This window comes from Vigna unguiculata, chromosome 2 (assembly GCF_004118075.2).
Source record: "Vigna unguiculata cultivar IT97K-499-35 chromosome 2, ASM411807v1, whole genome shotgun sequence".
NCBI lineage: Eukaryota > Viridiplantae > Streptophyta > Magnoliopsida > Fabales > Fabaceae > Vigna > Vigna unguiculata.
Genome location: NC_040280.1, coordinates 24144084 through 24167112, shown reverse-complemented (window position 1 = coordinate 24167112; position 23029 = coordinate 24144084). Strand labels below are relative to the sequence as shown.

The window sequence follows — 23029 nt, the reverse complement described above, 5'->3', positions numbered from 1 at the left end:
TCAATACTTACAAAATTCACACATATCTCTATAGTACTATTCCGCTTACCGAACCTTGATTGTACTTTTTTTCTTCTTTTAATATGATTATGTTCAAATGGTCTTAGCAATTTCAGTGAATAAAATAGATTTAAGGTCTCACTTTTGATTCTTTTTGCTCTTTTTTAATATTTTTATTTATTGTTTATCTTTTTTTGGATAGAAAAGGTTGACTCTTAAGTGTTCAATCATGTAAGTCATTTACTAGATGATATAAAATTTTATCTTCTTATGCTTTTTGATCCTTAACTTTTTGTTTTATTTTAGAAAGCTTTGTTTTCTAAAACAACTTTCATTATCTCTCAATGGTTCGGTTATTCTCATATATATTTAGAAAACTTCCTCAAATTTTTTCATTTTATTATATCATTAATTATAAATTTTTCTTTTGTGCATAATTTTTTTAATATTTTTATTACGTAAAATATTGTTTTTGATGATTTTTATATAATTATTTTTATTTTCCAATTCTTTGTTATAAATGTAATTTTATCATCACAATTGTATAAAGAATTTATTACCTGTATTATCACAAATCTTTTTCGCACGAAAGATTTATAACTAAATTTGAATTATAATTAATTTTATATTTTTCATTTGTGCAATTTCGTTAGATATAATTAGTAAGGAGATATTTAAAATATTTTAAAATTTGAATATTTGTTTTATTTTTATAATTTTTTAATTTTTTAAATACTTTTTAATTTTATCAACTTTGTTTCTTTGATATTTGTAAAAATTATAATTGTTTTGGTTGTGAAGTATTTTATATCATTATTTCCTTTTTATGCAATTGTTAATTGGTATTTTGATTTGAAGTTTATATTATTATAATTTATTTATAAATAATTGAGATCAAAGATTTAAAAATATATATTTTTTAAAATATTTAATAATATTATATTTATTTTAATTTAATTTTTATTTTAATATTAAAAAAAATTAATTAATATTTAAATATAAAGAAAATGGATACGGTATGAACACAAAATTATACATGTTATTCGATAAAAATAAAGATGTGACAAAAATTTTGTACACTTTATTGTAAAAGAGAAAATATAAGAATTGAATATAAAATAATGAAACTCGAGTAAGTTCCGTTTGTTGTCATGTGTCTAACATGTTATATTTATATTATTAAAAGTACCATCCATAATTTACCGTATTTAAGAAAATGTAAGACATCAAGGTTGTTGAATTAGAGCTCGTGGTAAAACAATATGTTTTGGAGATTTTTGGTAGTATTCATAACAATTTAAATGATTTTTTGTTTTTTTTTTCTTAGACCGACTAGTTGCGAAACGAATTTAAAATACTATAAACTAAAAAATTATTAAAATATGATATTAAGGAGTAATATTTTATGAGGACTAAAAAAAATGAACTTTATAGAATAATACCAAAGATTTAAATATCTATAAAGATTGAGGTCAAATTTTATAACTTCGAGTGGAATATATTACAAATACATAATCATATATATATATATATATATATATATATATATATATATATATATATATATATATATATATATATATTTTATAATAAAATACAACACAAATAAGATAAGAAGAATTAAAAATATTTTTAATTTAAAACTTTAAAAGAATGCATTTGAGTATTATTTTTTATATATTGTTTGACTTCGAATTCTCTACTTTTCAATCTATATACACTTAAATGCACTCTTAAAATTCTAATAATGACTTATTAATTTTGAACCTGACCCATTTCACTTTACTACTCCAGAGAATCACAATCAATTTATCTTATCCACCTGTAAGAGTGACAGCTAACACAGTAAGTTTTTTTGGTGATTAGAAAATACTTTTAGAAGTATATTTAATGTCACTGATTAAACATGCCCAATAATCTCTCAAATCCTTATTTACAGTTCATCTAATCTTCCATATAACTGTACAACTTACAACAATTTTTTTTAATAATTATTAAGTAGAAATTAAATCTGCAATCTTCATTCTAATATCAATTATTAAAATTTAAAATTTATTATTAAATTAAAAGTTTTAGTAATTAATTAGAATGTAACTTGTTTTTTTAAGTATAATAAAATAATTTGATTATGACCTATCCATTTGATTTCAGGACAATTGATACCACATGTAATATTAATAAATTATGAAGTTGAATTTTCTATTTAATTTTTGAAATTGTTTTTCTACTTTCAAAATATACTTATTTAATATTTTAAAATATATTTAAAACTTGTTTAAACTTTGTCGATATATCAAAATTAATAAAGATATAATAATTTTCTAAAATATTCAGCAGTGTCTACAGAGTCATGAAAGATATCTCTTTTGACCCAATTTAAACTTCATTTTCCATTAGATTACACATAGATACAGAGGTGATGAACCTCGCACGGAGTACCTCGCATATCCAATCAAACCATGTGAGTATTCATTGGTCTTATCGTTATCTAATCTAAAAATAGATATGCAATTCATAAATTTTGTTTTTCTAGTTACTTCTCATCAAATTAGCACAATAAATGTCTTAACAAGATGAAAACTATTTAAAAATAAAGAAATAGACTACCGCATAATCATGGGAGGGAGACTGAAAATAAAAAATGTAAACATTATAAAATTTATAAGACCAACGATTTATTTTTTAGACTTTAATTTTGATATATATAGAGTGGGTACAAATTCTTTAATTTAAAGGAGTCAAATCTAAATTAATTTTTATTTTATTTAAAAATAATCTTAATTTTAATTTAGATTTTAAATCTTTGTAGATGGTAATAAATTAGAAATATATATTTTTATTTTAAGATAAATTGAGTTTTTATATTATTGTAGTCATCATTAATCTCAATTCAAACTTTCTTTTAGTCTAGCACATAAATAAAAATTATTAGTTAAAATACCTTTTTTGTCTCAATTTTCGTCAAGTCAAATTAGTTCTATTTTTTTTTGTGCTCAAATATGTCTCAATTTTTGTTAATTTTGTTCAATTTGGTTATTTTTTGCTAAAGTTTAAATCATTAACTACTATGAACACTACCTGACACGCGTCACTTTGTTATCTTTTTTATTTTTTTTATTTTTTAGATTTTTTAAATTTGTTTCAATTTTTTTAAATATCCACGTAGTGTGTTGTGTCACATATCAGAATCAATGTTTTATATTCAATTTGGTCCTATATTTGTTTTTTTTTAATTTTGTTTCAATTTTGTTTTTGTCAAATATGAGACCAAATTTAATTTTTATATAAAAATTATTATGATGTGTATTTTAATACATTATATAAAAATATTTAATAAAATGTGAATTTTAATATAAAAATTAAATTTGGTTTCAATTTGGAGAGAGACAAAATTAGTTCATGTTAACAAAAATTAAGACTAAATTGAACAAAAATAATGAATATAGAGACCAGATTGAATATAAAAAAGTGACTCAAATACGTGGTATGGGTTGACACCATTTACAAAAAATTAAAATTTTTTAAAAGAAATTAATAAAAGAATTTAAAAGAAATTTAAAAAACCCACAAAGTGACACGTAGCAGTCACAATTTATGGTTGTTAATGATTTAAACAGTATTAGCAAAAAAATGACCTAATTGAAAAAATTTACGAAAATTAGGACCTATTTAACACAAAAAATAAAATTATGATTGATTTAAGAAAACTTGATGAAAATTGAAACAAAAAAATATTTTAAACAAAATTATATGTCTTGATTTCATCCTAAAAACTTATCTTGATTTTGAAAATAGATTTCTATAATTTGTTTCCCATGTTTACCGATTTATATCTTTAATTTAATTTATTTAATATAATAAAAACACTCATGGTCAATAATGGAAATATATACTGTTCATTGAATTTTATTTATTATTTAGTTTTATGTCAATTTAAAACACATCCATAATACATGGAAATTTGCAAATTTAATACCTAATTAATTTAAAATAAATTAGTTAATTCCCCTTTTCCTTCCATGGGTGAAAAATCTCACAAGCACACAAATATATATAAAAGAATTGGTTTATTGTTTTAAAGAAAAAGTATTTTAGAAAATAAGGCACCACGTAATCGTTAATTAGAAAACTGAGAATTAAAAATTATAATAAAACTTAAAATTAATTACAATATGAATGAATAATTTTCTTATTAATAGTGATTTTATTTTTCTTCTAATGAGCACCCTCCCTGATTTAGAGGAGTCCAAATCCACTTAAACAAAAATCAAAGTAAAATGCTCGAAATAAATAAGAGTATATAATACTGGGTTAAATATTTTTTTGTCCCGTGAATTCTGAGATTAGTCCCTCTTCAAAATTTTATACTAATTTATTCTTTTATTTTTAGAAATGCGTGAATTTAGTCTCTTACCGAATTTTGTTAAGTTTATTTGACATTTTAAACGCATCTTATGATAAGATTTGAGTTAACATTGAAGCGAATATGTGTCAAACGGTGTAAACAATTAAAATATTGTCATGAAATGCGCTTAAAACGTCAAATAAACTTAATAAAACTCGGTAAAAAGGACTAAATTCACGCATTTTTAAAGAGAAATGACTAAATTGGTATAAAATTTCAAAAAAAAACTAATCACAAAATTTACTGAAACTTGAGAAACAACAACATATTTAATCCTATAATATATAACTTTAATTTATTTTTCTCAGACAAATAGAAATAAACAACAACGATATAAAATAAAAAAATAGGAGGCATGTTATTGTCCATTAATTTTCTTTTGCATATTACTGAAATTAAGAAAAAAAATTACGAATTAATATTAGAATTAAAAAATATATTATGAATATTATTTTTTGTCTTCTTTTTTAATTTCTGACGTAGTTTAATATAAATTATTGATTATTTTAAAATAAAAAACATTGATATATTAATTAATAATTTACATTAAATTACATAAAAAATAAAAGATGAAAGTAAGAAATGGAAGTCATAAGACTGATGATATCCTTTTACTAAAATTAATTAGTATAAGGTAGATTATAAAAAGGAATAAGGTTTGGGTAGAAACCTTGTTTCTATGCTATTCTTATGATATGGTTATGGTTATTGGTTTGGTCGTACTCACGGGAATCCAGCCACTCCCCTCACGTGTTCCTTTCTCCCTCACGCTTGTTTTTTTGCCTGCGCAGAACCAAACCAGTAATCCTACGGCGCTGCACGTTTCTTCACAACCATACAACACATGAATTGGTCGGTGGTTTGGTTGCTACCAACCCATAGCTGTGATCAAACTCCACACTAGCAATCACAAACAAGAGATCGTTTATTTCCCCACTTTATAAACCCAAAACTCAAAACTATACGCATGCTATTATTAGAAATAAATGTGTAGTTTGAAGTTTTATTAATTAAACTTGTATGCAACAAAAAAACGAAGGATCCATTATTAATTTGGGTTCTGGGAATAGCCGTCAATGAGAGACGTGTCGTGGGTTGTGGTGCATAGTGCATAGCGATCTCAAAGTAAATCTTCTTTTTCTATTACACGTTATGCTTTAGATCTCCTGGTTCCCAGAAAGAAGTAAGCTGCAAGAAGAGAAGCAGGGAAATGGTTGATCACGACCGTTAAAGTCCTGTTATAGATTGGTATCTTTGCAGTTATAAGGGTTTTCACATACGTACTTCCTTCCACATGTCAGGCTCAAATATAGAAACAGACGTCAAGCAGACTGGATTCAATTCAAATCTATCTCTTGCTTTTTTTCTTTTTCAATACTTGTGGAGCAAAAGAAACTAAGGTGTCTGTGTTAGTGTGTGGTCTATTCTGTTGGTACTTGCATCATTCTATGATTTTCCACTTTCAATTTTTAAAGGAAAAAAAAATAACACAATCTATCAGTTCAATAAATTAATCAACTTTCCACTTGTAACTGAACAAGACTTTTCAAGGGGTTGTACCACTTTTACTCAATCTGTTGATCAATTAAGTGGCATAAAAGGGTTGTGGTAGAGGCGGGCCAGATGCTCATATAATGGAGCAGTGCTATGCTGGCCACAATAGACCACAACTTCACTGCAATTAACTAAAGCTAATGATGTTACTTAGATAAGCTATGTTAGAGTTAGAGGGAGGATAGCTATATACCAATATATATTTATATGTATATATACATATATATTGATTACACGTGTGAGCTTTTATTGGGGATTCTTCATGGAAAAGTAAGAGAGGTGCAGTTAATCTTTGGTTCAAAAGGGACGTTTCAAAGAAAGAAATGGACAAGCTGTTGGCAGTGTACAGAGCAACCAGTGCTGGAGTACTGCTGTTGTTATGTTTCCTTTACTGACTCAGCTCTCTCTTCCCCTTCCTACGTACCATCCTCTCTACTCCTATTGCCCCTATCATTTCTTGCTCTATAGCTGCTTCCATTATATCTATATATACATATTCTTATATATAATTCTATAGCTCATGTACCATTTTCTTAATTATTATATCCCTTGCTTTTCATTCTTCATTCATGGGGAGCCTCATTGCCTCCATTATTTGTATCACTTAACTGCTCTAATGAAAGAAGCTATGTTGAAAGACAATAATAAGCAGAGGGTTTAATAATGCTTAAGAAATATCTGTGTTGTGTGTGCATCAAACTTACTGATTCCTATGGAAATGTATTGATGTACCTGCCGTTTTGGTACACTTATATACGTGCTGCTTACGAAATCAGTTGCAAGAACATTTAATTTTCAAGAGTAAAAGTCAACATAATTTTGGTCCACTTAAAATGTCTGTGGCTATGAATTTTACAATAGTAGACAAGCACAAGTGTCAAAATCCACGTATATATAACTTAAAAGAGAAAGAAAAGACCTGCAAGTATGACGAAAAAGTTTGTTAAACATGTCCCAGCTGAGAAGGGAAAGTTATGTTTTCTTATTACGCAATACAATGTAATTACACCGGCGCTAATATTTGGACATTAATTAGCACTATCACATGATTAAACTTGATTACCCTTATACTCATTCTTCAAACCCCAATACACCTCTTCCATCATTATTTAATAACACCATATTAAAGGACATGTTCTCAGTCTAATAGTTTTGTCGTAGTATATAGTGGATCACTTATACTGACACAACTGTTTTGGATCATCTTCCTCACCCTTCTCCTTTTCTCTCTCTCTCTATATCTCTGGTATCAATATATATATTACCTTACCGACTGTTTATTCTGGTGACATCTGTGCCCTTCTCTCTCTCTCTCTCTCTTCCATACAATTATGTGTATAGAGACACAGCTTGCTTTATTCCATTAGATCTGAAAAAGACCAGTTACCCAACCTCATACATCATTTTACTAATTCCAAATCACCCTCTTTGATGAGGATCACAGGTGCCCATCAAACACACAAGAACCTCCCTTCCTTCCACTTCTCTTCCTTATGCATGAAATCATTCAATTGCTGAGTATGTTTGCCTCTGCAAAAGGAAACTGAAAACTGAACCTAACTAGCTTTCCCACCCCCACAACCCCAAAAACCAAACCTTCTTTATTTTCTCTCAACTTTTTTTTCCTCCCTCTTTCTCTCCCCACTTTTACCATGTCACCCGATGACACACCACCTTCAAAGCCCGCCACAGCAACCACAACAACAACAACAGACCAAGAGACCCAAAGTTCAGGTGGCAGAAAAGGCTCCTCCACAAGGCCCCATGAGCAAGGCCTCAAGTGTCCACGATGCGACTCACCCAACACCAAATTCTGCTACTACAACAACTACAGCCTCACACAGCCAAGGCATTTCTGCAAGACATGTAGAAGATACTGGACAAAAGGTGGGGCTTTGCGTAATGTCCCTATTGGCGGTGGATGCAGGAAGAACAAGAAGGTGAGGTCATCGAGGCTCTCGTGTGACTCCAAGGACTCTGGTTCCTCCTCTTCAGACCTTGGTGGCCTCAAGTTCCTTCATACCCTTCCTCCTTCCATGGACTTTCACCTTGGAGGGTTACCCTTCCCTAGGCTTCACCATCACCCTCCACCAACATATAACCAATTTTCCTCTTTTGGGGACACTTCCAGCGCTTCTTCCTGTTTCAACCTTGACCCTTCTCCCGGCACCACCTCAAGTTCTTTCGCTGCTCTTAATTACCCTTTCTCTTACAATGGTGCAATCCAGGGTATGAGCGCTATGAATGTTCACAGTGGTCACGCCTCTTCCATTGAGTCTTTGAGTTCTATGAACCAGGACTTGCACTGGAAGCTGCAGCAGCAGCGATTGGCAATGCTGTTCGGTGGAGATAACAGCCAGAAAGATCACAGTGGTGGTGGTGGTGGTGGTGGGGTGTCAACGACGATTAACCAGCTGGAGAACCAGACACAGAAACCACAACCCATTTTGTTTCAAAATCTTGAGGTTTCAAAGGGAGGGATTTTCCCCGTTGAGAACTGTAGAAAAGAACATGGTCCATGTGGGGACACACACACACCCTCCACTGAGTGGTTCTTTGGGAATTCTTATGCCTCGGTGACTCCTCCTACAGCTACTACTACCAGTAGTGGTGGCCCAGGGAATGATAATGCAAGCAATTGGAGTAGCGGTGTGAATGCTTGGGGTGATGTGCCGCAGCAATATACTGCTTTGCCCTAGCTAGCTAGATGTGAAAGCACGAGGGAGGATAAAGAGGAGTAAGAGGTAGATCTTTTCTTTATAACTTTTGGAAGAATTTAATAGGCCAACTCTGATAATTAATTGTCTTAAACTCCTTTAGGTATATGGTAGTTCATTCTGTCAGTCACTCTTTCTTCTTTACGTTCGCTTCAAAGGAACATATATGTAACAGATGGCAAAATTAAGATCATAATGTGTTCATACACTCTCCAATTTCAGCTAGATCTTCATCAATGTGTTCATACACTTTCTTAATCACTATGGAACCTACCTTTTGTCCTTCATTGTTTTGGTTCACTCATATTGCAGATTGGATCTTAGTTTTCTTTCTCCTCTTTCCTCTCTTTTTAATTAAAAATTAATTCTCATTTAGTTATTAGTTATTTTACTGGTATGTTAATTTCTAATGGAAGCACAAGAAATGAGACAATGCAATATGCAGTCAAAGAACACGAAATGAGACATTGGTTGATGTTTGAACTTAGATTCCGTTTGGATACAAGATTTCAATAGATATTGGAAAATTAGTTTCTCTAATCAGTTAATATGTTCTATCTTTAATTTTTTTTCCAAAAATTAATTTAACAAAAAATATTGTGAAATAAGGCTATTACATTCTATTTTCTTTCCTTTTCATGAGCATCTATATTATAAATTATCGAAACAAAAACATTAAAAAAACTGTTGAATAGAAAATACGAACAAATAAAATTGACTTGTCACAAATTAATTAAAGTAGTTTGTTTAAAAATTATAAAAAAATTAAAAGAAGATATATAAGAGAACCTTTAATATGTTAGTTTTTTTGTAAACCAATTTAAACTTGCAGATAAACCAATTGTGTTTATTTTATCCAAACATGTTTAATTATATCAAATGTATTTCAATAATCGACTTAAAGTAAGTTGTGCTATTGTTTGTGCCATAAATATGGCGTTCTAAATTAAGCATATGGAGGATGGAAAAGCTTGTTAATGTTACCGTTTCCCTGAATGTGTCATTGGGATCTGTGATGGGATTATTTTGGCCTGTTGTGGTTTAAAAATGGGGAAAAATTGAATGTGATATCTTTGATTTGTTTTATGTTCAGTGGTTGATATCCAAAACAAAACTTATACAGCATCAGCGTGTCCCTCTGTGTGTGTATCAGAGAATTGAGTCTCAGGCTCTTCAGCCACTGATCAAACGCTACACAAAACACGCAGTGGCTGGCCGTAGCTTTCGCTGCTTGGCCTCATCTTAGCCTGCACTGTACTATCAACCCTTATAGCTTCTTCTCTTCTCTCTCTCTCTCTCTCTCTTCCAAAATATCATACATGCTGCTAAGACTATTCGTAATTATTGTGGCAGTGTGGTGTGATTTGGTGGTGTCTGAAAAAGTGGTGATTTGAAAGTGAATTCAATGAAACACTGTCAACGTTTGAATAATAAGAGACATAACAATATGGTATCTAAAGCTTAGGGTTCGATATTTTTTGGATAAAAATATAAAAGTTACGTTGTTTAGCTTTTTAGAGTGTTGGAGAGTGAGCCCTTTCATCCGTGCTATTTGCCACTGAGCATCAACTCTCATTGCTATATACTGTATCGTGTACAGAGAGTGAGAGAGAGAGAGAGAGAGAGAAAGCAAAGCAGTGTCATGAGCATTGCTTTTCTTGCTTCTTTCTCATCTTTATTCCTCACTTTCACTGTTTGCGCCAAAAATCTCAGACCCCACAATTGCAGAAAAGATTACCATTATATGCTATTCCCCACCTTTATCCCACTCATCGGAACTAAACAAATATATCAAATGCTTGTGCATGCAAACTGCACTATATATCATAAACTTAGTGAAATGTGCAAACTGTAATGTGTCTCATCTATATATATATATATATATCCTTCAATTCTTCTAAGTTAATTGCAACATTCCTTTTGCTTTTAGTCAAATTAGAAACCTCTACTTTGGGTGCTTGCTTGCCCTTTGCCCCTATAAAACTGTATTCATTAATTTTTAGACAGATTTCAACGCAAATATTAATTAACTTTGTTGATGATTTTCAACGAAGATTCTTTTTCATTTGAAAATTTGGATTAGGGTGACTTTTGTACAAGCAAATCTCACATTAGATACATTCTCCTTAATTTCAAATGAATCCATTTACGTGCATGAATCAGGGAAAGTATGTGTCGTTTTTGTCCAAGTGAACTAAATAGTTGTTTCTATCTACATATAGCTCATGAGTCACGGCAAGAGAAGTATAGAGAATAGTGATGACTTGGAAAATGAAGAACACGAAGGTGCGTGATTAACGTGATAAAGTTGAAGACACTTTTTTTTTTCTGGATGTGTGTGGCAATCTGTCATTTTACCAACTTACAAGTGCAAGAAGCTCATGACAAATATATATATAAAAAAAATGGTTATGTTTCTCATCATTGTCTTCCTTATCTACATCCAAACGTTTGACCCCACCACACCATCATTCGTCACACCATAGCTTCCCCTTCAAAACCGACTCATGCTATTAAACATAGAGATACCACATTAATAAAAGACCAAAAATTTAATTTTGCAACTAGGTATTTTCATTTACATATCGATCCTTAACTTAAATACTACTATAAAGTCCTTAGATTGCTTTTATGTAAGACATTCATACAGTTTTTTTACAATAATTTACATACCTTTGGGTAATTTTTAAATGGGAATGTGGACTTGTGTAAAGAAATGACTTTTATGTTTGGGGTGAAGACTTTTGTTAAAGAGAGCATAATTAGGATTAATCACTATGTATAAAGTATTGTCCGAACTTAAAGTTTTTATTAAGATTTTGTTATTAAAAGACATTTCTTATGATTGAAAAAAGTGATTTTGACTTTAATTACTAAATCATGTGAAACTATTAAGTTAATTGGAATACTCGTATCGAAGGATAGAATGGTTTGGTACCTTTAATCCAATATGGAACAAAAATTGGTTTGTCTAATAAAATAAATTATGAACAATCTCATTCCTTATTTTTCTTTCTTGTATAACAAAAAAAATTGTACCATTCTACAATTTCGTTAATGTGAATGATTTTCATGGGTATCGTATATATATATATATGGAAAATAATGTTTTGACAATTTTTTTTTTTTGACAAAATTGACAAAGTTACTATAAATGGAATTAAAATAGATTATCATTTTATTTTTTAACCAAAATAAAATAATAAAATAATACTTTTTTACTTAAATTAGTAATTTGTCAAAAAGTTTGTTAAAAAACTTTGTTAACCAATCACTTCCCTATATATATATACAAGTTTGCGGAATGTCTCGTGACCCAAGTTAAATAGTTGGTGTCAACTAGCTAATACTAGGCTTTATTCCTAATTGTTTATAGCAATATCTAGGTTGTTTCAAGCTTGTGCTTGTTTTTGGTTGAAACTTTTGGTGTTTAAAACATACTTTGAGTGACATTAACGGAGTTCATCAATAAGTAGACTAAGTTAAAAGGACAGAAATTATTAATATTTTTTCTCTTTGACCAAAAATAGTAATTATTATAGTTGTGCATGTACATATATTTTATGATGATTAGAATTACAAGAACATAAGGATGCGAGTAATTAGAAGGAACCAGAGGACTGTTAAGCACAATTAAATTAGAGAATAAAAATATTGTTAGGACTTTGGTTAGGGTTAATTTCAAGTTGTCTAAATTCAATGATTTGTATACAATTATTTTAATAATAAATCGTACTGTTTGTTTGAATTAATACGTTTATGCATAACTTATATTAATATTTAACAAATAATATATATATATATATATATATATATATATATATATATATATATATATATAAACACTGTTATTATCATATTACATGACCTATCATTCTTCTTTTCTAAATATTATATAGAATTTGGTATTCACCAAATTCATAAGGTTTTACCATATACCTATAAAATGGTTTTACCATATATCATATATTTTGACAAATCTTTTTTTTTGACAAAATTTACTTTTTAACACATACAAAATCTTTTTCTTCTTTTTTCAAGTTACATCAAACTTTTCTTTCATCTATTAAAATGCTGACACTATGCATTATCAAAAGTTTGTCAATAAAACTTTGTTAAAAAAAAAATTCCTTTCATAATTTTACTATCATAATTGACAAACCACAATATATTTAACAAAATCTTAACCCTATTTATTATATATATTTATTTAAAGTTATCTCATTTGTTAAAAATAAAATCAATTCATTCTACCTAGTACCTACTCACTCATCTAGACAGAGTCCAAATCACATAAAATTAACTCTCAAAATATCAAGAGAGTTCAAGTCAGGTTTAATAAGTTATGTAGTTTTCAACAACGTACTCAGAAAAAGTTGGAAGGAGAATAAGAAAAAGAAAGGAAGGTTTGTTTCATATAATTTATTTGCATTTAAGGAATATAAAGGTGAGAATGCTCATTCTTGTGTTCAGTAAGGCTATAAAAAGTATTTTTGAGTCAATGAATTAATTCTTTATATGTACAATTTGTATTCCTACGTTAAAACAGGCAAGTAATAGGTTATATTCATACGAGAATGAAACAAAAAGAAAAAACCTTTTATTTTAATTAAATTATAATTAAAAATCAGGAATGTAAAATGTTATCTAAGCGTATTTTTAGTTATGTGTAAGAATAATTTTTCCATGTATAACGTTTATATGAATTATATTTTTAGAAACGTCCCAATTGGGAAAATGAAAAGTGAAATGTAGAAAAGGAGAAGAAGTGATGATGAAAGATGTTAATTGGGTTTGAATCCTCTCAGTTCAAAACCGGTGGCTGAAAGAAAACAAAATGTGTAAACCTCGGTACTCCCCGTGATCAGATTTATCAAGTATTTTCTCTCATAATAAAGTTAAGGGTAGTGTCACTGGTGATTAAGGAGAGTGTATTTAGTTCATTTTGCTCTCTTACAATATAAAAGTGGTGTAGCAAGAGAAAATTATTCTGCTATCTTTTAACTGGTACAAAGTAGATTTTAGTACCATTTCATGAATGTTAGATATTAAAATTACATTTGGTTTAAATATATTATTTTTATTTTAATCGTTTTGTTATTAATGATAAAGACACCCGGTAATAAAAGAACAAAAGAAGAATTAAAGACGTTTTTTTTATTAAGAATTCTAAAAATATATGATGTAAATAATATATATATATATATATATATATATATATATATATATATATATATATTAGGATTTGACTTGATTCCTGAATATGGATAAGATATTTTAAAGTCAACCTAAAGTGTATGAGTTCAAGAATTGTTAGTTGGCTATTATTTTTGTAACAACTTTGTCTATAAATTAAAGGTTAACTTCTAGGATAAGATGGTGCTTTTAGGTTTGACCATTCCATGCATATTCAAGTTAAGGAATAGTTAGATGTACGAGTCGTTATCTTCTGACCACAAGTCTCGTAGCATCATTAGGATAAATCAACGAATTCATGAGATATTGTATGTTTTGGAACGTGGAACTCCGTCATATTTTTGTCTTTAAAAAGCATCTTGACAAATGAAAAAAGTATTTAAACTGTGTTTGACCTCGGTTCTTAAATGATTTAAAACTATTACATATAGGCAAACACATTCATTGCACCAAAACTATTTGAAGTATATCGTACTACGAAGTCTAACATGTTGATTAATAGTTTAATCTATTGATTAAGTAAGTTAGATTCACTTAGCCAATATTTTAAAAATAATTATTTTAACCAAACTTGATTTCATGGTGAATCAAAGTATATGCCAAGTTTGAATCCATTTTGATGTCTTAGTACCGAGCACACACATATCTCACAAGTCACTCTCAAAAGAGTAATGAAAATTTTCATTAAATAATGGGCAGCAACAACCAATGGGAAAAGAATTTCAACATTCTAGTCAAATGAATTGTAAACATTAAAAAGTCAACACTAATATCACACGTATAGAAGAAATATGTGTGATTAAATAAAAACGTAGAAGTGCTAAAATTGTTCTTTTTTTTTATACAAATAATAAATAAATAAATAAATAGAAATAGAGCACTTGTAAGTTACTCTAATCCTTTACACAGAAAAAATGTACTCTACTAAACCAATGATAAAATTGTCTATTTTGCACAAATAAATTCATTTGGGTAAAATATTATAACAATGATTTCATACATTGTATTTTCCTAAACAGAAAACAGGATTTGCAGCACAGACATATGAATTCTATATGATAAAAATAAAAATACAAACAGTATTTGAATATGATCAGGAGCGAGCAGCCCCTTTTGAAAGTTTGATCTGATCTACTATCATGACCAAATTTTCTTCTTACTTTCCCTCTCTCTTATTCCTGGAACCTGATCTCTGCTTGTGCTAGTTCTCTTGTGAGACACTGGAGCTTGATTACCAGTGGCTGGTCTTGGTGTTGGCCTCACACTCCTGATTATTTTGGGTGGATCAGATTTCCTAGTGACTCTTCTTCTATCGTGCAATGATGATGAAGACATTACGTAGTTGTTTTCGTCATTGCTTCTGAACTCTCTTGTTCTGCTTCTTATCTTATTAGTAGAATCACTTCCTTTGAACAAAGAAGAACCTTGGCTTGTCTGCCGGTTTACTGAGTCTGAACACCTTAAAATGCCAGCCTCAATCTCGCTTGGACATTCTTCATTCATGAAGCTTTTACCTATATCCGGTGTGGCCCTTACTGCATCCACATAACTGTGTGTTTGTTGCCACTGTTGCTCTCGCTCTCTGTATCTGTCCTCTAATTCCTTCATCTGTCAAGTACGGTTGTCAGGGGAATGATGAAAATGAACAAGAAAATTGATGAAATAATTCACTCTCAACAGAGCGAAATGATGAAAAGAACATTAATATTAGTATATACATTGTCTCAAATGAGACTGATTAAACAGCATTTTGAGATAAGTACCTGTTGATGAAGCATGACCATTGAGCTCTTCTCCTGCTCTTTCAGTTTCCTCTCAAGCTCCTTTATCTGAAGAATATGAATGAAGAAACATCAAAGGAGGGGTCATGAAATATTCCATCATCAAAGTACGCAGAAAATCTAATTGTACAAACAACTCTAGTTGTTGGCAACCTTATCTTTCAAAATGGCAGATTCAGAGTCAGACTCGTGCATCTGATCTTTCAGCCTTTTCTCTAGATCCCAAACCTGCTTTCAAATAAAACCGATTCAGTGATTGAGATGAAAAAGAATGTTAAACTTTTTTATCAAGATAACGCATGTTAATGCCAAGAAAAAATAATTGAAGATACGAGTGGAGGGAAGCACTTTCCCAAAGTAACGGACGAACCTTCTGCACCTTCTGCTGAAAACTTGCTGACTCTGACTGCAGTTGTTCTTTCATCCTTTTCTCTAGCTCTCTCACCTTCAGTAGAGACAAATGTCTTGTTAGAAATGAATGCGACAGAAAAACCAAAGATTTAATTTTATTTGATGACACTCGAACAAAGCACACTGTTTATGTGGTATGTTTATGAAGCCGAGTTATTGTTCCTCGATATGAATGTTGATGTCAACTTCTTTTGAAAGTAGGAGATGCGTTGTTAAAAAATGTGTAGATGAGCAACAAAAAAGTCATATTGCAATTTGTCTAACAACAGAAAACAACCTTTTGTTGGAGAGAACTGCAGGTTTCTTCTTTCCCTCTCAATTTGTCAGATAATTGAGAGACTTGCTTCTCTGATTCACTTTGCATGGCTTTCTTCAACTCAATCTGTCCTTCAAGTTCTTTAATCTTTTCTTGTAAATTTTTGTAAATCTGGTCCTTGCCTTTGGCCTTACTCTCCAAGCTTTGCAAGTTTTCTTCAAGTTTTCGCATAGATTCATCTTTAATTCTGCAATCACTCCGTGCTTTTTCGAGCTAATATGCCAAAGTGTAAAAGGAACCATTAACAAACTATAGAACTTGGTGAAAGAGAAATATTTTTTTGTGTGTTCCAGTGAAGATGAGCAAGCCTACCATTGCTTTCAACTTTTGAAGTTCACTTGTATCAATTTGCCTCTTAACAGGGCCTAACTCAACACCCCTCACTCTAGTTGCAAAATTAAGCGAGCTCAGGGTCTCACCTAGGTCCTGGTCTGATGGACTTATTTGTACAAACATCAGAGTTTTGGAGTCACCTCCTGCAATGTTTTACAACAAACAAGCAAGGCATGTTACTACCAATTTCTGCAGAAAACAGCATCTTTCTTGCCCTAAAAACGCTCATAAGAATTATACAAGTTGAAGTGACTAACGTACCTAGTGAGTCTTGAAGTAAATGTGTGAGTTTAGAGTTCCTAAAACCACAAGAAGGAAATAGCATCACCAAACTTATATTTACATATTAAGATGGGTTAGGAGTAAAGGGATGAAGATATACCTATATGGAATGTGACTACTTTTAGCTGCCAAAGCAGATATTACATCTCCAAGAGCAGAAAGAGATCGATTAATATTTTGTGCTTCCTTAAGCCGTTCCCCTTGAGCATCAGTCTTTGCAAGTCTCTCACTACCTGCCAAATCCACGAGCCAAAGCTTGCTCTTGGTACAGTCTCCATTCAACAAGTTTTTAGCCTTTACTGTTATACATAGCATGCTGGAATAGACAAAAAAAGAAGTCATATTGATGCAGAGGTTATAGGAAAAGAAAAGCAATAGTGTAATACAAGATCTTGGTACCAATGAGATCGACTGCTATGCTCATTAACGTTGTTACTTCCAACTGCTCTAGCATTATTTCCGGTCTGCAGTACACTCCACACTTCATTTATGCTATCAATTTTGGCTTCTACTACACCAGGAACATGATGATATCCTTCAGAAGCTTGTTTTATCTCCAATCTGATAACCATTTCAAGATAAGTCATTCTAGCTACTTCAGTTTCCTGCTTAGACTAGATATTACATATTTTAGCCTTCTTGAAAACTCATATATTCAAACTACCTCACAGATGGAACAAATGACAAGCTTACAAAAAGTACCTTTTTGATGTTTGTCCAGTAGCCAATAAGTCTCTGATTTGTTCGTTATAAACCTCAAGAACACTAACAGATATGTTATATGAAAAAGTTTCACTCCTTTCCTTACTAACTTTAAACAAGTGCTCAAGAGTCCTGTAATTTACTCCTCTGTTCTGCTGTGTTCCTTCCATGGTAAACGTTTTCCCTGTTCCGGTTTGCCCATAAGCAAAGATACAAACATTGTAGCCATCCAGTACAGAGATTACCATTGATGATGCATCAGCAAAAACATCAACTGTTAAAACAAAAGAAAACACTGTCGTTTAGAAAATTTCCAATCATGTTAGAGAATAAGAATTTAGAGCAATGAAATTCAAATCAGTAACTGTGTTACACTAGACGTTTCGGATACCTTGATCATCTTTTGGTGTATAAACTCTGTCAAATCTGAATGATTTTTTGACGGAGCCACTTGTCAAAATTCCAAGGCATCCATCCTTTGCTGCATCAAAATCCACAACCGTATTGTATCCAGCTGACATTTCAGCCTTATTCAATGGACGGCATCGGCAGAAAACCCGAATGTTCCCTATGAACCATAATAGAATTGGATTAGAACCTTGACTTCTCTTTAGAAGAACAGAGTCCACATAAATATAGAATAAGTAAAAATGGCATGAGAACATACCTTTAGCCTCTTGAACTTCGTTGAAGAGTTTCTTTCTCTTTGTCATCTCTTCGTTGTACTTCACTTTGAGATCTTCACACTGTTTGACTGCAGAAAGAAAATTTTAGTCCTAGAAGTGATACGTACTATTTCAAAAGTGCAACTCTTCCTTAAGAAAAATGGAAACCACATAATATAAACTAAAACATACCCAATTCCTGAACTGCAAAAACCATATTATTTAATTCAGGAATCGAATCAACACATTCATGCGCTTCAAAGGAAAGTTTTAAATAATCACTTTTCATCAACTGCAAAACAAATTTAGCGTAACATATAATTATGAGAATCATACAAAAGTAATATTTATAAATAACTTTGAACATAAATTCTTCTTGAATTTCCATCATTACCTTTATCTTTTCTTGTAAACTGCAAATTGCATCTGCCCATTTCTTCTTATCAAGCTCATACATATTAGAAATATTCCTCAGGCTTTCAGCTTGTTTCTCCACAGTTTGATCTGACGATGAAATTGGCAATAAAATTAGGAACCTTTTACAAACTATGACCATGTAAAATCTCATAAACGAGTTAGATTCGAGATAAGATTATTTTGAGACTCTAATTTACGTGCCCTCGAATGGAAAACCCTGCAAACTTACCAGTAGTATGTGACTTAATTGTCACTTTGTCAAGTTCCATCTGGACTGTCTCCAATTGCTCATTTGTCACAGTTAATGACATCCATGCCTCATAGCATTCTTTTGCCTTAAGATCACACTGCATTGTGAGCTCCTTTATCTTACTCTCATACTTTGCGATAGACTTTGCCTGCATAAGTTTCATCTGAAACATTCCGATGAAAAGCAGGAAAAGCAATATGTTGTAAGTCAGTGATACTTTGCACTTCAAACTGCCACTTTTATCAGCTAGGTTGCGCCTCTAACCTGTGATGAAGGAATTTCAATCTGTGCAGCACAGTAGCTACATTCAATGTGATCACTTGTCACTTGTGGAACTGATTGAAAAAATTATAAAAAAGACAGAAATTGCTGAGTAACATATACACCAGTGGTAAATTATTCAAACATAGTAAACAAAAATACCCTAAACAGAAATACAGTACCTGAGGCCTTCGTTGCTCTCCTAATGCAAATTCCACTTACGACTGGGCTTCCAGATATACCTTCAAATCTTATGAGAATCACCCCATCATCCTTAACAGATACACTTGAATCAACCAACTGTAGAGGCTTATTGGCTCCAACAATTGCATAGATGTCCAATTCAGACAGAACCTGCCATTTTATTTGATAAAAAAAGAAGTTGAAGCCTTTACTTGTACAAATTTGTCAAACCAAAATGAAGCATTCTAGCTTGTACAGAAAAGCTTGCCTTTTCATCTTGGATGTATACATTGAACACCCTCATTCCTTTTGGCCCATTTATGTTAATGATTTCCACAAAATGAAGATCAACAACATAGTCTCCAGGAGGAATATTTTCAAACCTATAACAAAAACTTCCCAACCGAGCCGATTGATAGATAAATGGGTAGTCTCCACCCTCCACTATTCGCTCGTTGGTCCGCATAACGTTGCCACCATCAAAATAGGTGTCGCCCAGGAACGTTATTCCTCCAGCTGCTTCACTGAAAGCATCCCCTCCAGCATTTACAAACATGAAACATTCCTCTTCTGCTTCAAAACGACATAATATAATATTAAAATTACACATTCGATCTACAAAAGCATAAACCTTAACTCTTCTCTCGATACTTAGAACACAGTCCTTTGCATTGTTCCATAAACTTCACAGAAAATTCAAAAATTTTTGTCAAAATTACCCGGGTAATCATATTAGAACTACACTTCCGAGCTAATCACAATTAAAATTCACCTAACCCTCATCCAAAATTCTAAAGCCCCAATTAAAAAAACATAAACCTTCTCTCGATACTCAAAATACAGTCCTTTGCATTGTCCGTAAGGTTCACAGAAAATTCAAAAGGTTTATCAAAATTACCCGTGTAATCATATTCGAACTACACTTCCGAGCTAGTCACAATTACAATCACCTAACCCTCATCCAAAATTCTAAAGACCCAATTAAAAAAACATAAACCTTGACTCTTCTCTCGATACTCAAAACACAGTCCTTTGCATTGTTCCGTAAACTTCACAGAGAGTTCAAAAGGTTTATCAAAATTACCCGAGTAATCACATTCAAACTACACTTCCGATCTAATCACAATTACAATTCACCAAACCCTCATCCAAAATTCTAAAGCCTCAAAGTAACACTTCAAAACATAATTGCCATCCAACAGTTATATAACTGGAGAAAATTAACCGAACGAGTTTGAAATCGGCTGAAAGGGTTGCTTGAGCGTAACTAGGAAGCGGAAAAGTTAGAAGCACTAATTTCAACTTATAAAATAAATGGAACCTTCTCTAGTATATCTTTTTCATTTCTTGTGTCAGTCCTGAAAACCATAAAACCCAACTTGTGAATTTGAGATATTCTAACCTGTTTTTTTGGTAAATCCAGTTGTGATGAGCCTTGAAGTGGAGTCGCAAACCATCGAATCGAACACAGACTCATTGGCATCTTGCATTAGAGAATCGCTGGGCTCTGAGATTAGGGTTTGTGGGTATTCCTGAATATCGTTCGATTGAATCGGATCCATGTTAAAGATGGAGTCTTGGCAATCAAGAAGGAATTTCTAGAGAGAGAAGAGCTGGCTCGTGGCAGAAAGAAAGTTTTAGAGTGCTTCTAACCGTGGTCAAAATGGTGGGAATGTATCTTCAAATTTGACTTTTGGTGACCGTTGGAAAGTTTTGAATTAAGCGACCGTTGAAGTCTAATTATGGTATTTCTTCTTTTCTTTCTAATTTTAAAGAAAACCTACGAATTTATCATGTACCGATGATGAATACGAAAACTATTTACGGGATACCAGTTTAAATCATATATTTCATAACTTTTAAACACATTTTTAATTTTAGAATAAATAATAAATATTGTCTGGAACAATTACTATTTCTCTTAAATCTTAAATAGTCTCTAAAATAATAAAATTATTTAAAATGATTTATGGAATTGTAAATAGTCTCTAGCACTTTAACTTAATGTGATTTCAGATTTCTACTATTTAAGTATTTTCTTTTTCTTTTAAATGCCAATTAAGAGAGAAAACAATACTTCAAAAATAAAATTGGTGTTTTTCCCTGATTTTTATCAATCCATCTACTAAATACTGTTAAATTTATGGATAACAGACTAAATATTTTAAAAAATTAAATATGAAATTTTGGTTTTAAATATCATATTTCTAAAAAATAACTAGTAAATAAATTATTAGTTTATTTTAGAGTTGTAATATGTAAACTTGGTCTATTTCATAAACATTTTTAATAAAACCATTACAAACATATTTTAACATATTTAAAATTTACAAACAAAAGAATTCTAATGTATAATTGATTTAAATTAAAAAAAAAATGAGCAGTTTTATCCTATTTCATCGTATCATTTCTAAAACACTTATTCATTTAATTAGGACTATATTTCAGTGATTTATTAATCCACACGATACCAAGCTATAATGAAGGATGTTTAGGGAAAAAATTACATTTGAAAAACTAAAGTATGTTAAGTACATAAAATTATCCACTAACTGCATGGATAAGCTCACAGTAACCCGTCAATTTTGGATTCAATTCGGTTCTGAGGTATCGGGAAGGAATTGGAATGTAATAATATCGATTCATCCAGATACAGAAAAAAAGGTTCTCTATTAATTCAAACGCTCTACCTATGAGATAGGGATAGAGAAAGAGGAAAAAACCGAGGATTTGACATAGTACTTTTGATCGAAAAATCGATCTGATTTTTTTTGTACTTTTCGCTTAATGATGAAATGGGTCAGATTCTACATTTTAGGTTAAATATATTTTTGGTAATTCAAATTTTAGTAAAATTTGAAATTAGTCACTTTTCAAAACTTTTGACAAATTTAGTCATTCATCTTTAAAAATACGTTAATTTAGTCATTTTAACCAAATTTTGTTAAGTTTATCTAACGTTTCAAGCACATTTCATGATGGTATATGAATCGTTTATATTGTTTGACACATTTTCGCTTTAATATTAACTTAAATATTATCATAAAACGCGTTTAAAATGTCAAATAAACTTTAAAAAAAATTGGTAAGAAGGACTAAATTTATGCATTTCTAAAGATGAAAGACTAAATTGGTATAATGTTTTGAAGAGGGACTAATTTCAAAATTCACTGAAACTTGAGAGACCAAAAATATATTTAACCCTTATTTTTTATATAGAGGTGGTATAATTTAATCAAATAATTTTTGAAAAAGATATTGCAATATAAAAATTTAAGTCAACCAAGACGTGGGTTTGGAATAAAAGAAAAAAATTGTTGAATGAAATAAAATTTTCATACTAATATAAAATTTAGGAAAAAATATGTTTTTATTCCTGAAGTTTCACGTAAAAAATAATTCTTCATGGCATAGACTGCAAAAATGGAGAGCTTCAAGCCAATATTTAGCAGGTATACCTGCTTGACTTTTAAAATAATAAGGCCGGGGCCCGGGAGAAACAGAAAGAAGTACATTGACGACAACAGATTCTATAGCTGAGGATCTATGGTCGAAA

General features: G+C 30.8%; 2 protein-coding genes across 3 annotated transcripts; one reads left to right on the top strand and one right to left on the bottom strand.

Moving 5' to 3' along the window:
- Nucleotides 1–7062: 7062 nt before the first annotated feature.
- On the top strand, nt 7063–8901 carry LOC114173233 (dof zinc finger protein DOF5.7). Its single transcript, XM_028057499.1, has one exon. The coding sequence runs from the start codon at nt 7612–7614 to the stop codon at nt 8656–8658; it is 1047 nt and encodes a 348-aa protein (XP_027913300.1). The 5' UTR covers nt 7063–7611; the 3' UTR covers nt 8659–8901.
- A 5963-nt stretch (nt 8902–14864) lies between these two features.
- LOC114170341 (kinesin-like protein KIN-14R) lies at nt 14865–21125 on the bottom strand. 2 transcript variants are annotated; one of them, XM_028055821.1, is made up of 19 exons: nt 20876–21125; nt 19742–20043; nt 19473–19644; nt 19294–19364; nt 19009–19192; nt 18757–18866; nt 18555–18654; nt 18365–18451; nt 18089–18265; nt 17698–17971; nt 17395–17556; nt 17096–17311; nt 16975–17012; nt 16693–16856; nt 16342–16593; nt 16024–16098; nt 15807–15881; nt 15636–15701; nt 14865–15480 (listed from the first exon to the last, which is right to left on the bottom strand). In XM_028055821.1, exons 1-19 carry the CDS (start codon nt 21033–21035, stop codon nt 15010–15012), a joined length of 3156 nt encoding a protein of 1051 aa, XP_027911622.1. In that variant the 5' UTR covers nt 21036–21125; the 3' UTR covers nt 14865–15009. The 2 variants fall into 2 exon arrangements, with proteins under 2 accessions (XP_027911622.1, XP_027911627.1); XM_028055826.1 differs by having other exon boundaries at nt 16033–16098.
- Between the last annotated feature and the right edge of the window lie 1904 nt (nt 21126–23029).

Bases quoted from the DNA above. Each gene is read 5' to 3' on its own strand.
- LOC114170341 (XM_028055821.1), bottom strand. From the start codon at position 21,035: ATGGATCCGATTCAATCGAACGATATTCAGGAATACCCACAAACCCTA. The intron at 18,452-18,554 runs GTATGTTTTAGT...TTCTTTCTGCAG, and splicing joins TTTTGCAGTTCAGGAATTGG to TCAAACAGTGTGAAGATCTC. The intron at 17,312-17,394 runs GTACCAAGATCT...TGTCTATTCCAG, and splicing joins CATAGCAGTCGATCTCATTG to CATGCTATGTATAACAGTAA.
- LOC114173233 (XM_028057499.1), top strand. From the start codon at position 7,612: ATGTCACCCGATGACACACCACCTTCAAAGCCCGCCACAGCAACCACA.